This window comes from Stegostoma tigrinum, chromosome 4 (genome assembly GCF_030684315.1).
Source record: "Stegostoma tigrinum isolate sSteTig4 chromosome 4, sSteTig4.hap1, whole genome shotgun sequence".
In the NCBI taxonomy this organism is placed as follows: Eukaryota; Metazoa; Chordata; class Chondrichthyes; order Orectolobiformes; family Stegostomatidae; genus Stegostoma; species Stegostoma tigrinum.
In genome coordinates, this window is record NC_081357.1 from 94,874,372 (window position 1) to 94,901,672 (window position 27,301).

A 27,301-nucleotide genomic window follows, 5' to 3' on the forward strand; every position below is an offset into this window, starting at 1 on the left:
TTAAAGTAAAACAAAATGCTCCTCATTTCAGTCTTAAATGGCTTGCCTTCTATTTTTAAATTATGCCTCCTGGTTCTGGACTCCGCAGTCAGGGAAAACATTTTACCTACATCTGGCTTGTTTAACCCTTGATATATTTTGGTCGGTTTCATAAGATCACCTCTCATTCTTTGAAACCCTATGGAGAGATTACAGGCCCAGTTTGCCTATTCTCTCTTTATGGAACACCCCCATCATCCCCAGAACAAGTGTGGTGAACCTCTGTTGCACTCACTTCACGGCAAAAATACCTTTCATGAGACACAATTGAGTACAATGTTCCAAATGAGATCTAACCCCTCAAGCGTCTACACAATTGCAGCAACACTCAACTACCCTCAAACTCAAATCCTCTTGTGATAAAGCTCCTGTTCCATTAGCCTTCCTAATAGCTTGCTTCACTTGCAGGTTAGCCTTCAATGACTTACTGATAAGACCCTTAGTACTTCTACATGTTCCATCTTCCCAACATTTATTAAAAACTCTGTACATTTGTTCTTCGTACCAAAGTAGATAACATCAATTTTCCATATTTCAATCCATCTGCCATATTCTTGCCCAAGCACTAAACTTGTCCAAATCCATCTGAAAACATTTTCACTTTCCTCACAACACACACTCCTATGTAGCTAAAAATTTAGAAATATTACATTTGGTCCCCAAGTCCAAATAATTAACACGTGTTGTAAACAGCTGGGCCCAAGTACTAACCCTTGTGATATTGCACTCATCACAGAATGCTAATGCGAGAATGACTCATTTATTCCTCACTGCTTTTCTGAATCGTTTTGGGAGCATTGGTTCAAGTCGCATCTGGTGAAACATAGATTCAATAGGAACATAGGAACAGAAGTAGGCTGCTCAGCCTCGTGAGCCTGTGCCACTATTCAATAAGATCATGGCTGATCTGTGGTCTAACTCCTTTGGCACGTATCCCTCAATACATTAGATAATTTCAAATTTGAGATTGATTAACAAAAATTTAATGACTGATCTAGCATCCACTACTGCTTGTAGAAGGGAGGTCAAAACATCTACCATCCTACGTGTGTAGAAGTGCTTTCTAACATCTCTCCTAAGATGTCTGGCTGGCCCTTAGTTTCACACTAATTCTAGTTCTAGAATTCCCAAACAGTAGAAATAATTTGTCTTTATCTACCCTGCATTTTCAAGTTAATGCCTTGAAGACTTCAATCAGATCACCCCTTAACTTTTTAAATTCTAGAGTAATTCTGGGTCTAATTTGTCTAATCTCTCCTCATATCTTAACCTCTAAAATCCAGATAACATTCTTGTAAACGTATGTTGTACTCCCTCCAAGGCAATAAAACATATACGTAAACATTAGGCTAACTATGACCATGTGATCATTATAAAAACCCATCTGGTTCACTAACATCCCCAAGGGAAGGGAACTGCTGTCCTTATTGGGCCTGGCCTACATATGACTCCAGATTCACAGAAATGTGGTTGACTCTTAATTAACCCTTGAAAAGATCTAGAAATCTATTCACTTCAAGGGCACCCACGGATGGACACCAAATGCCAGGCTTGTAAACATTCCAGGTTTTAGATCAATTTGAACAGAAGACTATAATTGAACCTCTTCAGAAAAAGAAATTAAAGCATTCAGCACACAGATAAACCACAATTATACCGACACACTACTTTCTCATCACATATATATACATTGCCCCAATCATTGGACCTACCGAACTATCGCTAATTGTCCTCTCCTTTCCATCATTTTCATCATCTTCATCTTCATCACTAAATTCTGCTGCAGCATTTTCAAGGAAATTTAATGTTTCCAGCACATCTGCCGAATCAGTTGAAAGTGGTTTAACCTTCTCTCCGGAATTTCTTCAAAAAAATTCAAAACTAAATTATATAATCTTTCATGTTTTTTAACACAGACAAACTATGACAGAATTTCCAGGGGGAAAATAAAACATGCAGTTATTTTGTAAAGGTACAATTCTACAAGATGCTGTGCTTCAAATTAAATACCCTATTCTCAGTGAATCTCAATGTTTTATTCTGCAGGTGATGAGCAAACTGGTCCCGTATCTGGTCATATATACTCTTCAACAGAGCGGTGGTTGCTGTCTATACGGACTTCAGCAAGGCTTTTGATAAGATTCTGCATGGTAGACTGGTCAGCAATGTTAGATCACATGGAATTCAGAACCAGGCATTGGGGTACAAAACTGGCTTGAAGGCAGAAGGCAGGAGTAGTGGTGGGGTTTTTTGATTTGTACTGGAGGCCTGTTACTAGCTGTGTACATAAGGATCGGTGCTGCACCGATGTTTTTTTCATTTCTATAAATGATTTGGAAGAGAATATAGGAGGAATCATTAGTAAGTTTGCAGACGACACCAAAATTGGTGGTGTCATGGAGAATGAAGAGGTTATCTTAGAGTAGAACAACGGGCCCTCGATCAGATGGGCCAATGGGCTGAGGAGTGGCAAATGAATTTTAATTTAGATAAACCTGAACTGTTGCATTTTGGCAAAGCAAATCAGGGCAGGACTGATACACAGAAAGGACAGTGTTGCCAAACAGAGAGACCCTGGGGTGCAAGTTCATAGCTCCTTGAAAACAAAGGCACAAGCAGACTGGGTAGAGATAGAACATAGAACAATACAGCACAGAACATGATGGCATTCGGTATGCTTGCCTTTATCGGTCAGAGAACTGAGTATAGGAGTTGGAAGGTCATGTTGTGGCTGTACAGGACATTAGTTAGGACAGAATATGGAATACTGCATTCAATCCAGGTCTGCCTGCGATTGATAAGATGTTCTTAAACTTGAAAGGGTTCAGGGAAGATTTATAAGGATGCTGCTGGGGTTGGAGGGTTTGAATTAGATGGCGAGGCTGAGTAGACTGGGGCTATTTTCCATGGAGTGTCAGAGGCTGAAAGGTGGCCTTATAGAAATTTATAAACTCATGGAAGGGCATGCATATGATGAATAGCCATGGTCTTTTTCCCAGTGCAAGGGAGTCCAAAAATACACGGCATAGATTTAAGATGAGAAGGGAATGATTTAAAGGGGCCTAAGGGGCAACTTTTTGAAGCAGAGGGAGGCGTGTGTACAGAATGAGCTCCCAGAAGAAGTGGAGGAGGTGGGTATAATTACAATATTTAAAAGGCATCTGATGGGTACATGAGTAGGAATGGTTTAGAGGGATGCCAACAAATGGGAATAGATTAATCTAAGATATCTGTTGGGCATGTGTAAGTTGGAATGAAGGGTCTGTTTCTGTGCTGTACAACTCTATGAAATTATGACTCTAACAGACCATTAGAAAAAAGTAAAAGGCTTTTGATGGAATCTGCTCTTCATTTTTCTTTTATTGCAACACCACATGTAAATTTTTTAAATGTGTTTCTCACTTCTCTTGAGGCAAGACTGTCAGGCCTATAGATGCAAAGTTATGTGAAATAATGTCTGGAGTGTAATCAGACTTTTCGTTCACAAACGAAACTGAAATATAGTCAGCCAAAAACAAAAAAAAATCACAAAGCAGGAGGAAGAGTTACCGTGTTCAGAAACATGCCAACTAATGTTCTTGTATAATCTTACTGCACAAATGCAAGTCATTCCACAAACTGGGTCACTGCTTTGAAAGAACTATTCAATTTGTCCCACTTAAGAATCATAAAACCAGTGTGGCAGAGAAGCCCATTACTTGGCACATCAAATCCATGGCAGCTCTCTGTATAGTAATTCTATCAGTTCCATTCCCACCATGCTCACCACATGGCACTGCACAATGCAATTTATTTCCTTTTCAAGTATAACTCTGAATTAAAGCAAAGAAAACACCAGTTAGTGAGGATAACATTCAGCAATTGTTCTTTTAGGGATCATTAAATCATAATTCCAGCATTTTACAATAAGAGCACAATAACAATCTCTAATTTAGCTGTCCTAACCTGTTTCTATAAAATGGAATGTTGAATAAAAATCACTTCCCACAAGAAAATATGTAATAAGGGTAGACTAAGTTTCTGACCGGTTAGTAAAGTTTTAAATCGAAAAGCTGTTCACTGGCTTGATCACAGCAGACCCAAAAAGATCCTCTAATTTAATTTATTAAATCCTGATAACTCATCTATTCTTTCTACCTGACTCTCTCTTGCACTTGACCATTCCTTCCAACGCTTCTACCACCCTACCTTGACCGTTCCTACCACTTGACGTCTATTTCATTTGTTGCACCTCTCATTCCCTCACTCACTAGGGTCCTTTCACTGTCCTCTCCTCATCCTTCATGCACAACAGAGGCTTGGGACTGGGGCAAATGAACAAGACAGCAAACAAAAAACAGCAGTCTAACATTCTTTAATGTTATCAAGTGTACTTTGTGCACAGTACTTTGTTTGCATCCAATCCAAGTCCTTTGAAATGATGAACCTTTGATTCAATTGAGGGGAAAAAAAATCTTTGTATTGAAGTTTTAGTCCCTTCAGGTACTTGATTATAGGGTGAATCATTTTCCCTGCCTTTGATAGAAATGTTAGATTTATTGTTTCCATCAATGAATCCCATGAATGAATTAAGAGAAGGAACACAGGCATAGGCGATAGCAAACAAATAACCATCCAAAAATGGCAAAAATAAATTTTCAACAACTAAGAGATTTTAACGTTACATTAAGGAATAACAGTACCATACTGGTACCATATTAGATAAAATACAGAAACACAACTACTTGGTCCATCCAAAGGAAAATAGTAAAAGGAGTTTAACTGATTGGGCCAGCATACAATTCTCATCAATTCTGCAGATAAATCAGATTGTTGTGCCACAACATTGGAATCTGTCTGTCTTTGTTTACAATTTCAAAAGCTTACCTGTTATATTTTAATGAATCTTTATAAAGAAATCGGAATATTACACTAGTGTACAATTCCCAACAATGACAGTATATAAAAGGCTTAGAAATCTTGGATTCAAAGGACAGTGGATTTAATGCAAAAGAAATTAAACTTAAATTTTAAACAAAATAACCACACACCGGTGATAGGTGTCAGCACTTACCCAATCATGTTTGTTCCTTTTATTACAGTTTCTCCACCATTTACAACAGGCTCCAAATTTTTGTTTTCTGATAGTTTATCTAGATCACTGGAGAGGCCAAGAAGTGCCCGTGCTCGTTTTGACTTCACATCTATTATGGTGTCTGTATAACCCACCTCCTGTAGGTATCTAGAGAATCAGTGAATCAGAGCAGTCTTAAGCATAATGACCAATATCTTGAAGCCTTACCACAACTTGTAAAGCAAAACACACCAGCTACAAACGATGCAATATTTAGAAAAAAAAGGAGAATGTACACACCACAAATCCTTTTCTCCACTCTACTCTGCAACGGGTACTGGAAAACGAAGTCACTCGTACCAGCTGCAGGGTCAAAGTGATATGTCTCTTCCAGTACCAGCCTCTACAGTCACTAGGAAAATGTAAGCTCCCCGCACAAGGCTATTGTTAACAATTCATCATTCATTACATTGTCTGCAGTAAGACACTCAGTAGTTTTCTTTTTTTCCTTTAGATTGGGGCAAGGGGGATGGGGTTTGATTTTTTTTTCAAAATTAAATATACATCAAATACATAACAAAGACATGCAAATATTACTCTAAATGTAATGTGTAAGCTAGCCCATTTACTGTTAGAAAACAATCAACATCCTATCCAGCATTTTATTTCATTCTGATTTTGAACATAATCATGTTTAATATTAATTCTTTAAAATGCTACAATTTAAATCAAGTTGATACTCTAATATTTTTACTTACCCGAATTAGGATAAGGAAATAAACAGTTCGCAACTTTGATGATAAGGTGAAACACTGAAGATACTGGAATCACAAAGCACTTTTAAAACAGAACTAACTGCAGATACTCACTGACGAAGGAGCTGTCGCCCTTGCTTCCATGTTAATTGATTATTTTGTGTTGTCTGTATTTCATTTTCATTCGCTTCATCTAGAAAAACAATGATTCAGTCTGAATTCCTCACTCCTCAACTACTCATCGAATAATCTTACTGCAGGAATAATTGGAATCAGATTATTGAGTGGAGACTGTTGTCAAACAAAGAGTAAAATGTTACACATCACCAACTGTATCTTTAACCAGGGAATAGCAGAGCTCTTGTAATTGTCAGAGACTGGTAACATGTGTAACATTAAAAAAAAATCCTTTCAAACAGTAGTCTATTCTAAGCTTTAAATAAAAAAAAACAAAGCTAAATACTTATCTTTGTGGTTGAATTTATACTCATTTCTGCCCTTCCAACATAAAATGACCTGACACATCAGAGCAATATGCAAGGATTGCAGTATTAATTGATAACAGTCTACTAGGTGGAATATTAAGGAGCATTCTTATCTGCTTGCTCTGATGGCAATAAAATGATTCATGAGACTTGTTAAAGAGGGGCTAGGTCCCAGAGTATTGGCTTTGAGGGGGGCAGGTCATGCCTCACAAGTCTTATTGAATTCTTTGAGTATGTGACAAAACATAATCGATGGAGATAAAAGCAGTGGATGTGGTGAATGTGGATTTTAGCAAGGCATTCGAAAAGGTTATACATGGTAGGCTTATTAAGAAAGTAAGGAGGCATGGGATTCAGGGAAATTTGGCTGTCTGGTCACAAAACTGGCTGTCCAATAGAAGACCGAGGGGTGGTAGTAAGATGAAAAGCATTCAGCCTGGAGCTCAGTGACCAGTGGTGTGCTGCAGGAGTCTGTTCTGGGGCCTTTGCTCTTTGCGATCTTTATAAATGATTTGGATGAGGAAGTGGAAGGGTGAGTTAGCAAGTTTGTCGATGACATGAAGATTGGTGGAGTTGTGGACAGCATGGAGGGCTGTTGTAGGTTGCAATGGGACATTGACAGGATGCAGAGCTGGGCAAAGAAATGGCAGATGGAATTCAACCCAGAAATGTGTGAAGTGATTCATTTTAGAAGGTCGAATTTGAATTCAGAAGACAGGGTTAATGGCAGGATTCTCGGCTGTGTGTAGGAACAGAGGGATATTAGGGTCCACGTCTGTAGATCCCTCAAAGTTGCGAACCAAGCTGATAGGGTTGTAAAGAAGGCATATCGTGTGTTGGCTTTCAGTGGCAGGGGAACTGAGTTTAAGAGCCATGACTTTATGCTGCAGCTCTATAAAACTCTGGTTAGACCACACTGGAACATTGTGTTCAGTTCTGGTCACCTCATTACAGAAAAGATGTGGAATCTTTACAGAGGGTGCAGAGGAGATTTACCAGGATGCTGCCTGGATTGGGAGGCTGGTCTTATGAGGAAATGTTGAGGGAGCTAGGGCTTCTTTCATTGGGCGAAGAAGGATGAGAGGTGACTTGATAGAGGTTTACAAGATGATGAGAGGCATAGACAGAGCGGATAGTCGGATGTTTTTTCCCAGGGCGGAAATGATTATTAAAAGTGGGCATAATTTTAAGGTTATTGGAGAAAGATATAGGGGTCATGTCAGAGGCCAGTTCTTCACACAGAATGGTGGGCATGTGGAATGCGCTGCCGGCAGTGGTAGTGGAGTCAGAAACTTTAGAGACTTTTAAGCGACTCTTGGATAGGCACATAGAGGGTAGTAAAATGTATGGTATGCAGGGTAGATTGAGCTTAGTAGGATAATAGGGCGACACAACATCGTGGGCTGAAGGGCCTGTCCTCCATCGTACTGTTCTATGTTCTATTGGACAACGTTCAAGCCTCAACTAATTGCAACAAAAGAGGTTAACTGGTCTTCATTTCATTTGTTACTTCATCCTTGTGCACTAGTTGGTTCCTCCATTTGCTTGCATAAACAGTGACAGGCATGTCAAAAATAATTTGTTCATCATGAAGTGGTTAGGAGTTTCCTGAGAAAGTGAAAAATATGATACTTTGTACTACAAAACCTAAATGATGCAAGACTATCTAACATGCAGCAGCAGTTGTTACACCTACAGTGCTTCTATTGCTAAGGAATTGATGCCACTCCTGGAAGTCTAACACACCTGTATGATATAAAGCAGTATTTCCACTGTTAGGACACTGGAGTTGTTTCAAGTAATGTTCCAGGGCCTTGTTTAAATCTTAACTATTTTAAAATCATCATTACAATAGTTTAAAGATTTTCAACTTTTAATAATAAAATTGTAATTTGTATTGCCTTTTCACACGTCAGTGTCACAATGTTGTATGTATTGTTACAATGGGAAAATTATTTTTAAAAGTCTTGGTGAATTTTATACTCAATTTGATCAACATTGCTGCTGTGAAACAAGCATTTTCCAGTCTTCCAGTACTGACAAAGTGCTGTCACACAATACATTTAACCAAACATTCTATCATTCCGAGAAAAGCATCTATATTGTGCAGATATGATTATTTTCATTTCCATATCAAGCCAAGCACCCCGTGAATATTGTTATAATGAATTACAATTATTAATAGAGCCTGACATGGCATAGCCATCACCAAGGGCTGCAATTCTGCTCATGCAATGCAACATTGCATTTTATATTTCTTACAACATACTACCAATGTCAAGTGCATCAGATAGCCAGACTTCGAGAAGCAGCAGAAGCCTCATTAATGATCTGTTCTACCAAGTTTAATCGTTTTAGCTGGTTACTAGAAAGAGTATTCCTGTGCACACTTGGAAGTTTCTGACAATTGGCTCTTTCCTTTGGACCTGAGTAAGTTGGGTACATTCTAATAAGGAATGGGTGTGGGTTCTTTAACACAATCAAATTCTACATTCCCAACAGAAGATCCAAGTGATGAAAAGAAAACTGCATAATTGTTAAACTGGAGCAGATGATCAAAATTGGCTGAATAGGGTTATCATCTGAATCTTTTACCAATGAGTTCTGAAATCCCTCCTTGTTAGGAGCTGGTTTGAAACGTGCAAAAGTCATTTTCATTGTACCAGACAGAAGAAACATTTAGGTCATCAATTATGGTTGGATTCAAAGCTGGTTTCCAAAATCAAGAGGTTACAATTTCATCAGTTGTGGTACTTATTATCCAAACAGCATCATAAGATATTCATGCCAGTTTGCAACTTTCACCAGTGCTTTAAACAAAACCTTTCAGTCTTGAGACCAGACAGTCATAGAGTCATACGGCAAAGAAACAAGTCCCTTTGGGCTAACCAGTTCATGCCAACTATACTTCCAAATCAAACTAGTTCCACCTGCCTGCATTTGGCCCATATCCCTCAAAACCATTCCTATTCATGTACTTGTGCAAGTGTGTTTTAAATGTTGTAACCGGAAAGAAATAGCACAAAAAACTTGTGGCTTAACATAATCAATAGGCATTTACAAATGACTAAGAAACATAAATTTCTAGCTTTATGTTACTAGTCAAGGCAGGAATTTATAGCCTACATTTTCATTTTAACAACTTTAAGTATTAATTATTGAAGTTTTGAGGTGTGTAGGACTCTGTAGCAGGATGCAATTGTTTTGATGCACAGCAAAGCTTACATTTTCTCTCTTGTTCATTACACAGGAAGATGGCATAAAATGCATTGAATTGTACAGGATAACTGCATATGAAGGAAGTGGAAAGTGAGGAAAAGATGAGAAGCAACATGTAAGGCGAGGTGATACCAGAGGGGTACCAATGTAGAATTCAAGAAAGGAGAAACAGAAAAAGTAGATACCCATAGCACAGATTATAAAGTCAGTGCAACAAAGCTTGCTATAGCAGAAAAGAGAATGAACGTAGAATAACTTGAAATTGAGAATAAAGTATCTGAAGTCAGTGCTTTAAGGCACAAAAAGCCAATGTTGCTCTGAAAGAATGAGGATGTTCACACTGTGCTGAAGAAGTGTTCAGAATCATTTATGATTTGTGAAGGTCAAAGGAAAGAAAGTCAGTTAGGAGTGATTTATATAAGTTAACCTAAATTGGAAAAGAGCACAATCATGTCATGGCTCACTGGTGCAATGCACTGGAAATCAAGCCTGGTTATTCCCAGAGTTATTACAAGTTAAAGATTTTAACAAGTAGGAAAAATCATAAATCCAGAGGGGCAGAAAACACGCACCACGTTTCTGTATTTGGCAAATCTGGATCTGGTGTTGTGCAACGAACCGGATTTGAACAGGGACCTCAAAGTAAAGGAACCATTAGGAGTAGTGACCATAATATGATAAGTTTCAATCTGCAGTTTGAGAGGGAGAAAGGAGAATCGGAAGGGTCAGTATTGCAGTTGAACAAAGGGAACTATGGAGCTATGAGGGAGGAGCTGGCCAAAGTTCAATAGTACAATACCCTAGCAGGGATGACAGTGGAACAACAATGGCAGGTATTTCTGGATATAATGCAGAAGGTGCAGGATCAGTTCATTCCAAAGAGGAAGAAAGATCCTAAGGGGAGGCAGGGGCGGCCTTGGCTGATGAGGGAAGTTAAGGACTGTATAAAGATAAAAGAGAAGAAGCATAACGTAGCAAAGATGAGCGGGAAGCCGGAGGACTGGGAAGCTTTTAAAGAGCAACAGAAGATAACTAAAAAGGCAATACACAGAGCAAAAATGAGGTAAGAAGGAAAACTGGCCAAAAATATAAAGGAGGATAGTAAAAGCTTTTTTAGGTGTGTGAAAAGAAAAAAAATGGTTAAGACTAAAATTGGGCCCTTGAAGTCAGAAACGAGGGAATTTATTATGGGGAACAAAGAAATGGTAGAAGAGTTGAATAGGTACTTTGGATCTGTCTTCACTAGGGAAGACACAAGCAATCTCCCAGATGTAATAGTGGCTGAAGGACCTAGGGTAATGGGCGAACTGAAGGGAATTTATATTAGGCAGGAAATGGTGTTGGATAGACTGTTAGGTCTGAAGGCTGCTAAGTCCCTGGGACCTGATGGTCTGCATCCCAGGGTACTTAAGGAGGTGGCTCTAGAAATCGTAGATGCATTGGTAATCATTTTCCAATGTTCTATAGATTCAGGATCAGTTCCTGTGAATTGGAGGGTGGCTAATGTTGCCCCATTTTTCAATAAAGGAGGGAGAGAGAAAACAAGGAATTATAGACCGGTTAGCCTGACGTCAGTGGTGGGAAAGATGCTGGAGTCAATTATAAAAGATGAAATTATGACTCATTTAGATAGCAGTAACAGGATAGGTCAGAGTCAGCATGGATTTACGAAGGGGAAATCGTGCTTGAATAATCTTCTGGAATTTTTTGAGGATGTATCTATGAAGATGGACAAGGGAGAACCAGTGAATGTAGTGTACCTGGACTTTCAGAAAGCCTTTGATAAAGTCCTGCATAAGAGATTAGTGAGCAAAATTAGGGCACATGGTATTGGGGGAAAAATACTGGCATGGATTGAAAATTGGCTGGCTGACAGGAAGCAAAGACTAGTGATAAACGGGTCCCTTTCGGAATGGCAGGCAGTGACCAGTGGGGTATCACAAAGTTCAGTGCTGCGACTGCAGCTGTTTACAATATACATTATTGATATAGACGAAGGCATTAAAAGTAATATTGGCAAATTTGCTGATGACACAAAGCTGGGTGGCAGTGTGAAATGTGAGGAGGATGTTATGAGAATACAGGGTGACTTGGACAGGCTAGGTGAGTGGACGGGTGCATGGCAGATGCAGTTTAATGTGGATAAATGTGTGGTTATCCACTTTGGTGGCAAGAACACGAAGGCAGATTGCTATCTCAATGGAGTCAAGTTAGGTAAAGGGGAAGTACAAGAACACCTAGATCTCATTGTACATCAGTCAATGAAAGCCAGCATGCAGGTACAGCAGGCAGTGAAGAAAGCTAACAGCATGCTGGCTTTCATAACAAGAGGAATTGAGTATAGGAGCAAAGAGGTCCTTCTGCAGCTGTACAGGGCCCTAGTGAGATGGCACCTGGAGTACTGTGTGCAGTTTTGGTCTCCAAATTTGAGGAAGGACGTTCTGACTATTGAGGGAATGCAGTGTAGATTCACAAGGTCAATTCCCAGAATGGCGGGACTATTATATGTTGAAAGATTGAAGCGACTTGGCTTGTATACACTTAAGTTTAGAAGGATGAGAGGGGATCTGATTGAGACATATAAGATTATTAAGGGATTGGACATTCTGGAGGCAGGAAGCTTGTTTCCGCTGATGGGTGAGTCCAGAACCAGAGGACACAGTTTAAAAACAAGGGGTAGGCCATTTAGAACAGCGTTGAGGAAAAACTTCTTCACTCAGAGAGTGGCGGACATATGGAATGCTCTGCCCCAGAAGGCAGTGGAGGCCAACTCGCTGGGTACTTTCAAGAAAGAGATGGATAGAGCTCTTAAAGATAGTGGAATCGAGGGTTATGGGGATAAGGCAGGAACAGGATACTGATTGTGGATGATCAGCCATGATCATAATGAATGGTGGTGATGGCTCGAAGGGTCGGATGGCCTACTACAGCATCTATTGTCTATTTCCTATTGTCTATAAAAGCTACTTTTTAGTGTAAGTAAATGAATTTTAGCTAGAGGTAAAATAATTCAGTTGTTCTGGTTCACAAGGGCTACTGAGATGGTTCATATTATGCTTGGGCTGGTCAGAGTGCTCCTTTTCAGCCATTCTTTGCTGGATGTTTTCACTGGTTTCAAAGATTCACTGGGTGACTGGTTCACTCATAAAAGGTTTCTGACTTATCAATTAAAAGTCACAGTTTATAACAACTGCTGAACCAAAGGAAAAATGGTTTTCTTCAACTTAAAGTGGCTTTTTTCTGGGGTGAAGAGAGAGAGTTCCTGAACTACTGGCTGCCCGAAGGCATCTCCCTACTTTGTTCATAATCCCAAGCTGTTCAGCTCCCTGAGAAACAATCACATAATTATTGGCAGACCTTTGCCATTGCTTAACAGACTACTGTCCTGTTATCATTCGGCTATCAACCAAAACTCCATTTGTGCACAACACTTGACCTCCAGTTTGTCTTTAAACTTCTCTGACTATTAACAGCAAACTTTTTATAATCCAGAACATATGGGACCAGGAGTATGCCAATTGATCAAATTTTCCTGAAAATCGAAAGGTCCACGTAAACAATGCAAAAACACACGCCAATAGAAAGGCAAGGGGTATAGACATCACGGTTATACTTGATCTACAGCATAAATCACTTAAATAACAATGCAACTTTTTCTTAAATAAGACTGACCAGCGGACAGCCTTCTCACTCGCAACTTCAACTCACTACTTGGACATTGCGGTATGTGTGGTATCTGAGGAGAAACTGACTTGAAATTGAATCAACCGTTGATATTTGGTGTCACCATTTGATTGAACAACAAATATATTTATACTGAGGTAAATAAATTAAAATTTTGTAAAAATTGGACAGGATAATACAGCAAACTTTGCGGTGTTTGAGGTATATGTGTTTTTCAACTTTAATGAAGAGTGCCAGTTAAAACAAAGTTTGCTGTATTCACAATGAGTGTCAGATTCCTTGTTTTCAAAAACATGCTGAAATCTTCGTAATTAAAACAGTTTTAAAAACAGTTCTGTTGTCATTTCTGCCCAAAATTGAAAACAAAACACAAAAATAAGGCGGCAAGGATTTTACACATATTCCTTTCATGTTAGTAGAGGAAGCGGCAAGAGCAGATGAACGCAATGCTGTGGAGATACAAGAAAGTGTACTTGTTAACAGAACAATTACGAAGGAAATGCAGGTTAGGGGTCAGTATAATGGTGTTTCACAGCTTCTGACTTACCTGGAAGTCATAGCCTCAACTGGTAACCGTATCATATTCCCACTCACCAACTTACAAGTTGTCAATCATGAGTGGCTCCTTGTTTCTCAGTGCAATTCTCAGTACAGAATACTCAAATCCTTTACTCACTGTTCTCAACTTCTTTTTATATTCATTCATGAAACATGGGGATCTCTGGCTAGGTTAGTGTTTGCTGCCCATCCCTAATTGTCCTAGAGAAAGTGGCGGTGAGCTGCATTCTTGAAACATTACAGTCCCATATCCTAGATAAAATGTGAGGCTGGTTGAACACAGCAGGCCAAGCAGCATCTCAGGAGCACAAAAGCTGACGTTTCGGGCCTAGACCCTTCATCAGAGAGTTCCCATTATTTATGATAAGCTTGGAATTCTCCAGCATCTGCAGTTCCCATTATCTCTGATACTTGGAATTCTCCAGCATCTGCAGTTCCCATTATCTCTGATACTTGGAATTCTCCAGCATCTGCAGTTCCCATTATCTCTGATCTTGGAATTCTCCAGCATCTGCAGTTCCCATTATCTCTGATCTTGGAATTCTCCAACATCTGCAGTTCCCATTATCTCCGAGTCCCATATCCTATCTGTGCACAGTGGTGATCCAAATGTACATTCTCTTTCTCCAAAATGACCTCGGTTCTGTCCTCCTCCATTTTACCAAATGGCAAAAGCTTAAAGTAACTTACTTTTCCATCCCAGAACATCCTCATTCTTGCTATACCCCTTCCTATTTCAAAAGCTATTAGTACATACTGGCTCTCCAACATTCTTCCAAAACTTGCTCGAGCCAACTCCAAAATAAAATGTTTTTTGATACAAGAAAAGCCTCAAGGGGCCTGCATAAATAGAAGTTGTTCTTGTATGTTCAAAATTGTATTTTGTTCATTTTTGCTCCAGAGAAGGCATGTTGAGAAATGAATATATTAAAAATTCTGGCTTTTTTAACTGCAGACCAAACTACTTTGACAATTATATACTTGAGGTCCATTATGTATACTATTTTACACCTGTCCATATTAAATGCCAGTAGTTCACCAACTTACATATTTAATCCAACACACTTTGTTAATTTCAAAGCCACTTCCTCAGATTCACTTGAGCACTTTGCATTGCTGACAAATCTAACCATTTGACACTAAGCCACTGAACCGAGACAGTTGACATAAGCTGTCACAGTAGGTGCCAAAATACCAACTTTTGCGTTGGTATGGTGGCTCAGTGGTTAGCACTGCAGCCTTACTGTGCCAGGGACCTGGGTTCAATTCCAGCCTCGGGCGACTGTCTGTGTGGAGTTTGCACATTCTCCCCATGTCTGCGTGGGTTTCCTCCCGGTGCTCTATTTTCCTCCCACAGTCCAAAGGTGTGCAGCCTAGGCAGATCGGCCATGCTAAACTGCCCATAGTGTTCAGGGGTGTGTGAGTTATAGGGGGATGGGTCTGGGTGGGATGCTTCAAGGGGCGGTGTGACTTGTTGGGCCGAAGGGCCTGATTCCACACTGTAGGAAATCTAAAAGCCCTCCCTTAATCAATCTATAATCTCATGCTTCTGATGTGCCATTGAGGGAAACCATATTTAGGAACACCTGTAGGTAAACCTGGGTCTGCTCAGTGGTACAGCAGCGGCACGTGTACAAGGGAGGGCTGTGAGAGGAAGAAACAAACTGAAAACAAAATCAAATATATACTCAAAGGTCAAAATGGAGAAGTAGCCTCTACCACTAAGCATTCCTGAATTCATAGAAATATCACATCTCATTCATGAAGATCAGAGGATGTTTTGTTCTACTGTCCTACATAAATACATGCTTGTATTTAATAATCTGAACATTTATAAAGTCAGAGATGTACATCACGGAAATAGATCCATTGGTCCAAATCATCCATGCCAACCAGATTTTCTAAACTAATCTAGTACCATTTGCCACAATTTGGGCCATATCCCACTAAACCCTTCCTATTCGCGTACCAATCCAAGATGCCTTTTAAATGTTCTAATTGTACCAGCCCTCCACCAATTCCTCTGGTAGCATTCCATACATGCACCACCCTCTGCTGAAAAAGTTGCCCCTTAGCTCCTTTTTAAATCTTCCCCCCCTCACCTTAAACCTACACATTCTAGTTTTGGACTCTCCCAACTTGGGGAAAAGCCCTTGTCTATGACCCTATCCATGCCCCTCATGATTTTATTAACCTCTGTAAGAGGTCACACGTGCTGCCTCTGGCACTCCAGGGAGAATAGCCTTAGCTTATTCAGCCTCTCCTTATAGCTCAAACCTTTTGCTTTTACCCTTACTTTTCTGAACAGATACTTAGTGGATGTGATAATGGGAACTGCAGATGCTGGAGAATCCAAGATAATGAAATGTGAGGCTGGATGAACACAGCAGGCCCAGCAGCATCTCAGGAGCACAAAAGCTGATGAAGGGTCTAGGCCCAAAACGTCAGCTTTTGTGCTCCTGAGATGCTGCTGGGCCTGCTGTGTTCATCCAGCCTCACACTTCATTTACTTAGTGGATGTAATGCTTTTGCAACAACTTACAAAACCTTCTGCATTTTTCAATCTAGTTCATTAATTTATTTCTTGCATACACTTGAAAGTTTAAAGCTTATAGCCAAACATAATGCTTGTTCTAACTCTCCATTTCAAAATTCAATGACAAAAACAGTTTAGTCATATTTAGATAGGTTTGCTACTTTTTTGCAAAATGTTATCTTCAGCACTCATATCTTACCAGAGTCATAATTTGGAGGCTTCATATCCCCTTGATTCAACTCTGTTCCATATTTCAATCTGTGGTGTTTAGCTCTGAAAGAAATTTGCAAAATGTTTATTAGGTTCGTAAAACAGCTGTAGAATTGTTTTTTTAAAAATAGAAACCAACAAGTTGCCCTGAACCTATGCAGCACACACAAATCCTTTGGTGAGCAAAGCAACATCAAGGACAGACAAAAAAAATTACAGCAGAGAACTATGGAAGTAAAAACAAAAGAACAAGTCAAATTCAACAGAAGAATTTTTAAAGAACTGAATAGTCACATGTAGCTAAGTTAGAGTCAATCTCCAAGTACAGTAGCTTGGTACTGTAACTGAACATGAGAAATAAGACTAGAAGTAGCCATACTGCCCTTAGATATCTCAGTTAAGAATTTGGTTTTTAATGTTTTCAACTCTTAAACACCTTTACGATTCTCAGGGGCAGATAAATCCAAAGATTCACAACCCTCTGAGTACAGTCACTTCTCAATTTCAGTCCCGAATTGCCTCATGGCAGAATGGCGATTTGTGTTCTAAATTCCAGAGCTGGTCTGTGGGGTGGGGTGGGTACAATTAAAATGTTGCAATGTTGCAAGTCGGTGGACTTTAAAGAAAGCCTGAATTCTCGTGTATTAAAGCAGATATCAGAAACCTTTCTTCAATGGCACTCTGAAGAATTTCTGTACCAAGTACAAAAAGGTTTAAATGTTTTTTCCCAAAGAATAAATAGGAGGGCATCTTCAATAAAAAGCAATACTACACAATCTCAATATCACTCTTCCCTCACCTTCAAGTCCAGCAGTTGGAGGAAAAGTGGACTAAATTTTTTTAACTCTGTATTTTATATCAAAGCATCTTAAGGTCTCTGACTTTTAAAGCACAGAATCGTACAAAGCTTTTGTTTTAATTTGTCTGTTTATTTAGTCAGTGTTCATTACATGGTCCAGCTATTTTATTGCAAATGTGATATATTTGTTGAATGTATTTCTAGCTACCAAAGTCACACAAATGGCAGTATATCCCAGTCAGCCACAGTGCAATTGCAAAGCTTCTTCTCCCGTTCCTTATACTGAAATGCATCATCTAACACTTTTCCACAGTTTCTTTTTGCTATTTATCCACCCTCTCCTGTTCTGTCTTCATCATTAATGTTATTCCCCAATCTGGTGTCAACCGCACATCTTGGCACCATACATCCAATTTCTTAGTCCAAATCATTTGAGAAGGTGATGAACACTGATCCAAGCAAGTATTGAATGTACACATCACCACTACTGAGTAATGCAATACATGTGCCTCAATTCTAAAACTTATGGTTCACTTTTGAAGAAGGGTCTCTGAAGAATGGTCTAGGCCTGAAACGTCAGCCTTCCTGATCCTCTGATGCTGCTTAGCCTGCTGTGTTCATCCAGCTCTACACCCTGTCATCTCAGGTTCACTTTTGTATCTAACCTTCAGCATATTCCAAAACCTTACAAAAAGTATTCTGTAAGTGCACGCACAAAAGCATACTGGTTATCTTACTATATTAATAGCCAGAGGCCAGGCTAATGGTCTGGGTCATGACTTGAGAACCCACTAATGACAAATGAATAATTTCAATTCATTAATATATTTGGAATAAAGATCTAGGATCACTAATCTAGTAATGATGACCATAAACTTATCATACAACTCGATATTGTTCACTTAAAGCCCTTTAAAAAGGAAACCAGTTGTCCTTGCCTGATTTGGTGTGCATATGATTGCAGACCCATAGCGAGATGATCTACTCTCAAATGGACTCTGAAACGGTTGAATGAATTGTTCAATACAACAACAGCACATCATCGCCTTTTCCAGGAGCAATCTGATGATAAATAAATGTTGGCTTTGCCAGCAACACCCACATTCCACAAATCAATATACATGGAATTAATCTGATCTTTCTTTAAAAATTTAATAAGGTTGGTGAAATGGGATCTTTTTAGAATGCATGTGAACTGTGACTATTAATAAAACTATATAACTGCGTTAAGTTTTAACTTACTTTTGGAAAGGACTCTACATATGTTCTCGATGAGTATTCCTATCTGTACTGAGCTTTAATGGTGACTCAGTGGTTAGCACCTGCTGCCTCACAGTGCCAGGGACCCGGGTTTGATTCCGCCCTTGGGTGACTGTCTCTGTAGAGTTTGCACATGCTCCTGGTGTCTGCGTGGGTTTCCTCTGGGTGCTCTGGTTTCCTCCCACGTTCCAAAGCTGTGCAGCTTAGGTGGATTGGCCATGCTAAATTATTCCATCCTATCCAGAGATGCTTTGGTTAGGTGGGTTAGACATGGAAAATGCAGGGGTAGGGGAATGGGTCTGGGTGGGATACTCTTTGGAGGGGTGGTATGGACTTGTTGGGCCGTATGGCCTGTTTCCACACTGTAGGGACTCTATGACTTTATAACGGATAAAGATGTCTATTCTCTTTCGTCAAAGAAACCCACCTGCCCAGATATTTGTGCTGCTCACACCACTGAGAGCCAGTCACAAAGTGTTTTCATGGGCTATAGGGATGCTCGTTCAAACCCACAATCTGAGCCAGGTTGGCACCCCCTAAAGGGGCACCGTGATATCTTGTGAACATGACAAGAAACAGTACGACTCTTCAGCCAATGGATTAAAGAATCATCATTGAGGTTTGCAGAATCTAAAGAAGGGAGCATAAATTAGATTCAAGCAATATGCATGAGGCAGAATAAATGACTGGGAGAAACAGACAGGATTAACAGAGAGATAGAAGACAAATGACCTTTCTAAAATCTCCAATACTGATTAACTTATGAAGAAATGGGACTCCAAATTTTCAAACTTAATTCTTCAAAGCCAAGGAGATTGATAAATACTGCCAAACAATCACCACACCATAAATGTGCGACTTACTCCTGAAAGGAACAGCCCCAACTTTTTTTTTGCTATACTTTGCAAAGAACCCATTGTCAAATATTACAACTTGATGGCTCTGCATGACTTTCAGTACCACATTAAACAGTGATAACTGTTATGGTATATTGTGAAGAAGAGTAAGGAGTATCTTGGATGGTCGCTGCCAGAGTTCTATTTTTAACTGTGCAAGTGTGGATGCCACAAGTCCATTGCACTTATAATAATGGTAATGTTAGCATTGCTCATTATTATTAATGCAAAGTCCAACCCTAGTTTATTATTTGTGAATGCAATACTTCTGGACTAATGTTGAATTCAAGGATGCTGCTACTCACATTTTTTTTGTTATTTCATAGGATACATGTGTTATTGTCAAAGTTAGTAATATACTGATCACCTGCAACTGGTCTTGATAAACTAGTGGTGATCTACTACTGGTCAATGCAAGGAGTCAGAAACTGAATTGAGCCGGCTGTTTAAATACAAGCAATATAAATTCAAGAGTAGCTCAGAATTCAGCAGCAATTAACTTACATTCTAACTCCCTAAAGCCAGGACTGTATTAGAATACAGTCCACTTGCCTACATGAGTGTAGCTCTAACAATTAAGCTGCCCAAAAGCAACAGGGCAAAGCAAACTACTTGTTTAGTGCTCATGAATCTCCTAAATCCTGATGTCCCTCTACCAATTGGGCATAGTTGCAGTGGTGTGCACAGTCCACAAGATACACTACAGTACTGCACAGTTTCTGATCAACGGTAATCCACGGAATGCGAATACTGCAGGATTTAGCAATGGTATTGCTATTAAACAGAAAGGGAAAATAGCTAGATTTTTTTTGTTGGAAATGGTTATCGCCTTTTCTTTCTACAGCACAAAATGTTGCCTGCCACTTATTAGCCCATATCCAAGTGTCATTCAGGTCTTGTTGCATGCGGGTTGTAAGAACATAAACAGGAGCAGGGGTAGGTCATTGACCCTGTGACCACACACAGCCCAATATTCAGGAAGATCATTGTTCACATGATTGTGGCCTCAACTCCACATTTCTGTCTGTACCATCAAAACACATGGCTCAATTTTCAAACTCCTCTGCAACTGCCTTGTCAGGCATACACAGAATCTTATACATTTCTAAACTCTCATGTGTACAGGCCCAATCTGCTCGATGTTTCCTCATTGGACAACCTATTCATTACATGAATCAGCCTGCTGAACATTCTCTAAACCTCTTCTAATGCAAGTATATCCCTCCTTAGTAAGGTGACTAAAACTGCAAACAGTACTCAAGGTATAGCCTCATCAATGCCCTGTACAGTTTGTAGTACAATTTTCATTGCTTTCATCTTGAGCTCTTGCAATAAAAGCCATGCTATTACCTTCATAATTGTTTGCTGTATCTGCATGCTCATTTTTAGTGATCGTACAAATGGACATCTTCAGCAGCATTTTGCCGTTCGATAATAAGACCATAAAAAATTGAAACAGGAGTAGGCTATTCAGCCCCTCAAACCTGTACTGCAATTCAATAGGATCACGACTGATGACATTTCTCACAACCGCTTTCCTGCCTTTTCCCATCTGACTTCCATACTGATCAAAAATTTATCTCAGTCTTAAATATACACAAGGACTCTGCCTCACTGCAGTGTCACAGTGACGACGAGTTCCAAAGACACTCAGCACTCAGAAAAAGTTCCTCCTTGTCTCAGTCTTAAATTGGCACCCTTTTATTCCGGGACGACACCATTTATGCTGGACTCTCCACAAAGGGAAATATCCACTCAGCATTTACACTGACAAGTCCCTTAAGAAATAATCTCATTGAAACATGTAAAATTCTTATTTTTCTAAATTCCATTGAGTACATTTCCAACCTGTATAACTTATGCTCATAAAGCAACGCCTCATTCTACTATTCTATTCCTGTTGCCAAAGTGGACAACCTCTCATTTTCTCACAATATTACTTCATAATTCAAATATTTGCACAATTAACCTGTCTATATCAATTGTACACACTCTTCTCATATTGCTTATCCACCTATCTTAATATAGTCAACAAATCTGCTTACAATACAGTCAATTCATCCAAGTCATTAACACAGATTGTAAATTGTGTGGCCCAGAACAGATTCCCATGAATACTGAGGTTTTAGGATCTGAGGAGCAGTACTTCCTCTAAGCTGCATAGTGACTCAGATTCCTGCAATTGTTGAAAATTAATTTGAAAACTGAGCTTAGTGAGGTGGCCACACTTTTCTAAAGACGCAGATAAGCGCGCACAGATCTGAAACTAGATATTCAGTTATGAGTGGCTAAGCTCCAAAATCCACCAAGTTGCCTCACAAATTCAAGTCAGGAATGATATGGAAAACTTCCTTGGATGGACACAGCTTCAACAACACTTGGGAAGTTTAACATCATCCGGATAAAGCATCATTCTTTAGTGGCATCTCATCCACTGCCCTGCTACCAGCATGCTGTACACTACTCAAAGTATGTACAGCAGCAACTCACCAAGTCTCTCAAACAGCAACGGTCAAACTGATGAATGTGGGCAGCAGGTGCACAGGAACACTATCACCTCCAGAAGGATACAAATCTCAGCTTGAGCAAATATCGCTGCTTGTTCAATGTCACTGGACTGCCTACCTAACAAAGCACAGTCAAAGAATCTCCAAATTCTAAAAACAGCTAGCGTTGAATAAATGAATATTAATCTTTATAACAATTTATTAAATCAACACAATCCATGTGAGAGCTAACAATAGCGAAGTTTTAATCGAAAATATCTAACAAAGAAACTGGTAGCAAACTAAGCATACACATAACCAAACTCCCCTGCATCCCCTCTTTGTGGAAGGTAGCTATCAATGACAGGAAATGCCTAAAGTATTGAAATAAATTGAACTCAAGTGCTTGACATTCAAAAATAACCAAATTGGTTTGTAGCCTGCTTCTGAATGCAAGTTGAAAAGGAAAAAGAAAATCTATGGAGTCAACAGTTTCAAAGTCCTTAAAGCAGTTTTAAGATTCATTGTAATTATCACAGAAAACATTCATAGAAGTGTAAAATAATGATGATGCCAGAAATCTGAAATATATGTGGACACTGCTGAAAACACTCTCGATAGGTCTGGCAGTGTTTATGGAGCAAAAAATAGAGCTAATTTTTCAGAATGATGAAGTGTTAACTCTGTCTTTCCCTCCAGATAGTACCAGAATGTTGAATATTTCCAGCATTTTCTGTTATTATTCTCAAATGCATAAACTTGATGATTTTTCATGGATGTGAACATGAAAAGTGTTATTTATTTGAAAACTGTTTCTCATTATGTGAAAATCTGTATAGCAAGATACAAGTCTGTATGAGTTTACAATATTTATTTCACAAGAACAGGAATCTTCAGACTGAAGGACTTAGAAGTGTTTTGTTCTACTGAGGTAGATTTTTGTTACATCTGGAGTGTAGTCAATAAAGAAGTCACACCTTTCCTGTTTTAAAGCATATTCAAGCATTTTAATTCTTCTAACCAAATCCTTCTTCAGGTTCTCCTGGCCTTTTCTCTCTCCTTGCAAGAATGAGATCTGTGCCTGAAATGATAAAGAGGAGCATCAGCCATCTATATTTGTAAGGAAGAGAAGGATTTAGGTTAACAATTTTAAATTTCAAAGCATTTGAAAACATTTGTCTGGAAAAGTAGTAATATACCAACTGAAAGATAACATTGACAATCACTGTACAGAATGCAATCGCAGGTCATTAAAGTGAATTATCAAAACAAAGTTCTAATCATACGCAATAAAAGATTAATCATATTCAATTATTTTACCAACTCAATTTGCAGTACAAGAAGAATCTTTAAGATGAGCGAGGAGGCAAGGACATAACTTTTCATATCAAGATGCTGTACCACTAAAATGGAGAACCATCATCTCTTAATTGTGGAAAAGGAGTGCCTTTTCACAGGAAGCAAAACTGCACTGTTGTATAAATTACTGACAATGCTCAATTTGGCTACACCTTTCTCATCAATCTATATCCATAAGATGTGAAGGGAGAGAGCAAATTGGTTTTTAATTTTTATTTCAAGTTCCTACTCAAGCATTGAAAACTATATAATTAAACTGGATTGGTAATACAGGTTACAGGGCTGCAATTGGGTTGCAGACATTGATATGTTACTTCAGTGTTATGATCTATTGGAAATCTCACTGTAGATTGGAGTAATGGGTAGAGTCATAGAATCATAGAGCATGGAAACGGATACTTCAGTCCAATGGCTCCACGCCAACTAGTTTCCAAAACTGAACTAGTCTCATTTGCCCGCGTGTTGCCCATATCCCTCTGAAACATTCCTACTCATGTACCTGTCCAAATGTTGTTTAAATGTTGCAAGCATACCAACTCTACCACATCCTCTGGCAGTTCATTTCATATACAGACCTCTGCATGAAAAAGTTGCCTCTCGGGTCCCTCTTAAATCTTTCGCCTTAAACATATATGGCCACTAGTTTCGGACTTCTCTACTCTGGAGAAAAAGACCTTTGCTATGCCCCTTGTTTTATAAACCTCTATAAGATCACCCCTCAACTTCCTTTCTCTAGTAAGAAAGTCCCAACCTATCCAGCCTCTCCTTACAACTCAAACTCTCCAGTCTCGGTAATATGCTTGTAAATCTTTTCTGTACCCTTTCTAATTTAATAACTTCCTTCCTATAACAGGGTGACCAGAACTGTATGTAATACTCAAAGTGGCCTCACCAATATCTTTACAGATGTAACAATGATACCCCAACTTCAATACTCAATGCTCTGATCATTGAAGGTAAGTATGCAAAATGACTTCTTCACCAGCCTGTCTACATGAGAGACCACTTTCAACGAACTATATACTTGAACCCATAGGTGTGTTTGTCACCTCTGGGTTGAGTTTTGAGTCCTGCATTGCAGAGCCCTCACTATTTATTCTGACAATAATTTTATATCGATGTAATGGTTGATAATCATATAATTGCAGCAGTTCAAATATTCCTTCCCAAGGAAAACCATATCATATCCAATAGACGGACATACAGTAAATAGCAACTGGTTGTTGGTGTGTCAGGATATTTATTTTTCAAGCATAAAACAGAGTACAGATTAAAATTGTATCAAACTAATTGCAAAGTATCCGGAATAGACAGATTTTCCTTAAAATCTAGAAATGAGCACTTGAAAAATCAATAGCTAAGTTTCATCAGCCACGATAATGTTATTTCACATCACACATTAATAATTCATATTAAGGTTCACTGCTGGCCTTCAGGGAAGGAAATCTGTCATCCTCTCTTGGTCTGACCAAGATGTGATTCCAGAGCACAGTGATGTGGCTGACTCTCAAGTGACCTCTGAAATGTCATCACAAGCCACTCAGTTGTATTAATCGCTATCAAGTCTCAACAAAGGAATTAAACTAGATGGACAACCTGGCATTGTCATTTCTGGTTCCTGGGTCAATGGGAAAATAGCTGAGATAATGGGAACTGCAGATGCTGGAGAATCCAAGATAACAAAAAGTGTGGCGCTGGATGAACACAGCAGGTCAAGCAGCATCTTAGGAGCACAAAAGCTGACATTTCGGGCCTAGACACTTCATCAGAAAAAAAGCTTTTTCTGATGAAGGTTCTAGGCCGGAAACGTCAGCTTTTGTGCTCCTGAGATGCTGCTTGGCCTGCTGTGTTCATCCAGCTCCACACTTTGTTATATGGGAAAATAGCTCAGCAGGTCTGTCAGCATCTGTGAATGAAAAAGCAGAGTTAACATTTCTGGTCTGGTGACCCTTCCTCAGAATCGAAACATTAACTCTGCTTTTTCATTCACAGATGCTGCCAGACCTGCTGAGCTTTTCCAGCAACCTTGTTTTTGTTCCTGATTTACAGCATCCACAGTTCTTTTGGTTTTTATGGGAAAAATAGCCTTGTACACCCAGTAAGGTCTGCCTTACCAATGTCTAGGTGTTACTGTCAACATTGGGAGAGCTATCTCACAGACTAATGACGAAATAGTATAACAAAGTCTTACTCTTAAAATCATACCTTAGAGACAACATTCTCGACAACATCATCACCATCTTTGAATATTCCTGTACCACTGGTAGCACAGATCCAGCACAGGTGGTGGAACTATGGTATACAGTCAGGAGGGAGTTTCCCTGGAAGTCCTCAACATTGTCTCCAGTTACATGGATTCAGGTTGATTATGGGTGAGATCTCCTGCTGATTACCACGTACTGTTCTCTCTCAGCTAATGAATCAGTACCCCCTCAATGATGAACATACCTGGAAGAAACACTGAGGGTGGCAAGGGCACATAAGATACTCTGGGTGGATGTCTTCAATGTCTATCACCAAGAGCAGCACTACTGATTGAGCTGAGGGGGTCCTAAAGGACATAGCTTTAGGGCTGGATCTGCAGCAGGTAGTGAGGGAACCAAGAGGGAAAAACAGACTTGACCTCATTCTCACCATTCTGCCTGCATAGGATACATCTGTGCATGACAGTACTGGTAAGAGTGGCCACTGCACAGACTGTGTGGAGTCGAAGTCCCATCTTCACACTGAGAATACCCTCCATCATGTTGCATGGCACCATCATTATGCTAAATGGGCTAGACTGCGAACAAATCTAGCAGCTCAAGACTGAGCATTATTGAGATCCTGTGGAACATCAACAACAGCAGATTCATATTCCAACACAATCTGCAAACTTGTAGTCAAGCATATTTACCACTCAGCCATTACCATCAAGCCACAGGATCAAAACTGGTTCACCAGAGTGTGCAGGAAGGCAAGTAAAGGCCCAGTACTTCAGCCCAAACAGATTATATTGACCCATTCACAACAAAAGGGATGGGAAGCCTTCAAAAAACATGAGGTAACTAGAGTTCAGAGACAGTATGTTCCTGTTTGGGTGAATGGCAGGCCTGGTAGGTGTAGGAAAGGTCAGATGACTAGAGAAATTGAGGTTTTGGTCAAGAATAGGAATGAAGCCTATGTCAAGTATAGACAACAGGGAATCCCTAGACCAATATAAAGGCAGCAAGTGTATAATTAAGAGGAGGGCAAAAAGGGGGCATGAGAAAGCTTTGGCAAGTAGAATTAAGGAGAATCCATAGGGATTCTACAAATACATTAAGGACAAAAGGGTAATTAGGTAGAGAATAGGGCCCTTTAAAAGATCAGCAAGCAGTTTATGTGTGGAATTTCAGGAGATGGGAGAGATACAAAATGAGTATTTTGCATAAGTTTTTACTTGGAGAAGGATGTGGAAGATAGAGGATGTGGGGAAATAAACAGCAACATCTTGAAAAATGTCCATATTACAGAGGTGGTCGTACTTTAAATGCAAAAAGGTGGATAAATGTCTGATCAGCTATACCTTAGAACTCTGTGCAAAACTCGGGAAGTGATTGCTGGGCCCTTTGCTGAGATATTTGTATCATCAACAGCCATAGGAGAGGTCCCTGAAGACTGGAAGTTGACGGACATCGTGCCAATATTTAAGAAAGGTGGGAAGGAAAAGGCAGGGAACTTGGTGGGCAAGTTATTGGAGGGAATCCTGAGGGACAGGATTTACATATATTTGGAAAGGCAAGAACAGATTAGGGATAGTCAACATGGCTTAGTGAATGGGAACCCATGTCTCACTAACTTGGAGTTTTTTGAATAAGTAACGAAAAGGACTGATGAGGGTAGAGAGGTGGACGTGATCTATACTGACTTCAGTAAGGTGTTTGACAAGGTTCCTCATGACAGAATGGTTAGCAAGATTAGATCACATGGAATACAGGGAG

General features: G+C 39.5%; 1 protein-coding gene across 2 annotated transcripts in view; it reads right to left on the reverse strand.

Annotated features, from left to right (window-relative positions):
• Positions 1 to 27,301, reverse strand: part of strn (striatin, calmodulin binding protein) — a 138,339-nt gene that overhangs the window by 58,884 nt on the left and 52,154 nt on the right. Inside the window, exons 2-6 of one of the 2 annotated variants that reach the window (XM_048530827.2) lie at positions 22,958 to 23,061; positions 16,529 to 16,602; positions 5,962 to 6,040; positions 5,093 to 5,260; positions 1,752 to 1,902 (exon numbers count right to left, since the gene is read on the reverse strand). In XM_048530827.2, the coding sequence (XP_048386784.1) occupies positions 1,752 to 1,902; positions 5,093 to 5,260; positions 5,962 to 6,040; positions 16,529 to 16,602; positions 22,958 to 23,061 (576 nt within the window). The remainder of the gene's footprint in view (positions 1 to 1,751; positions 1,903 to 5,092; positions 5,261 to 5,961; positions 6,041 to 16,528; positions 16,603 to 22,957; positions 23,062 to 27,301) is intronic. The other variant, XM_059645545.1, reaches the window with a different exon arrangement.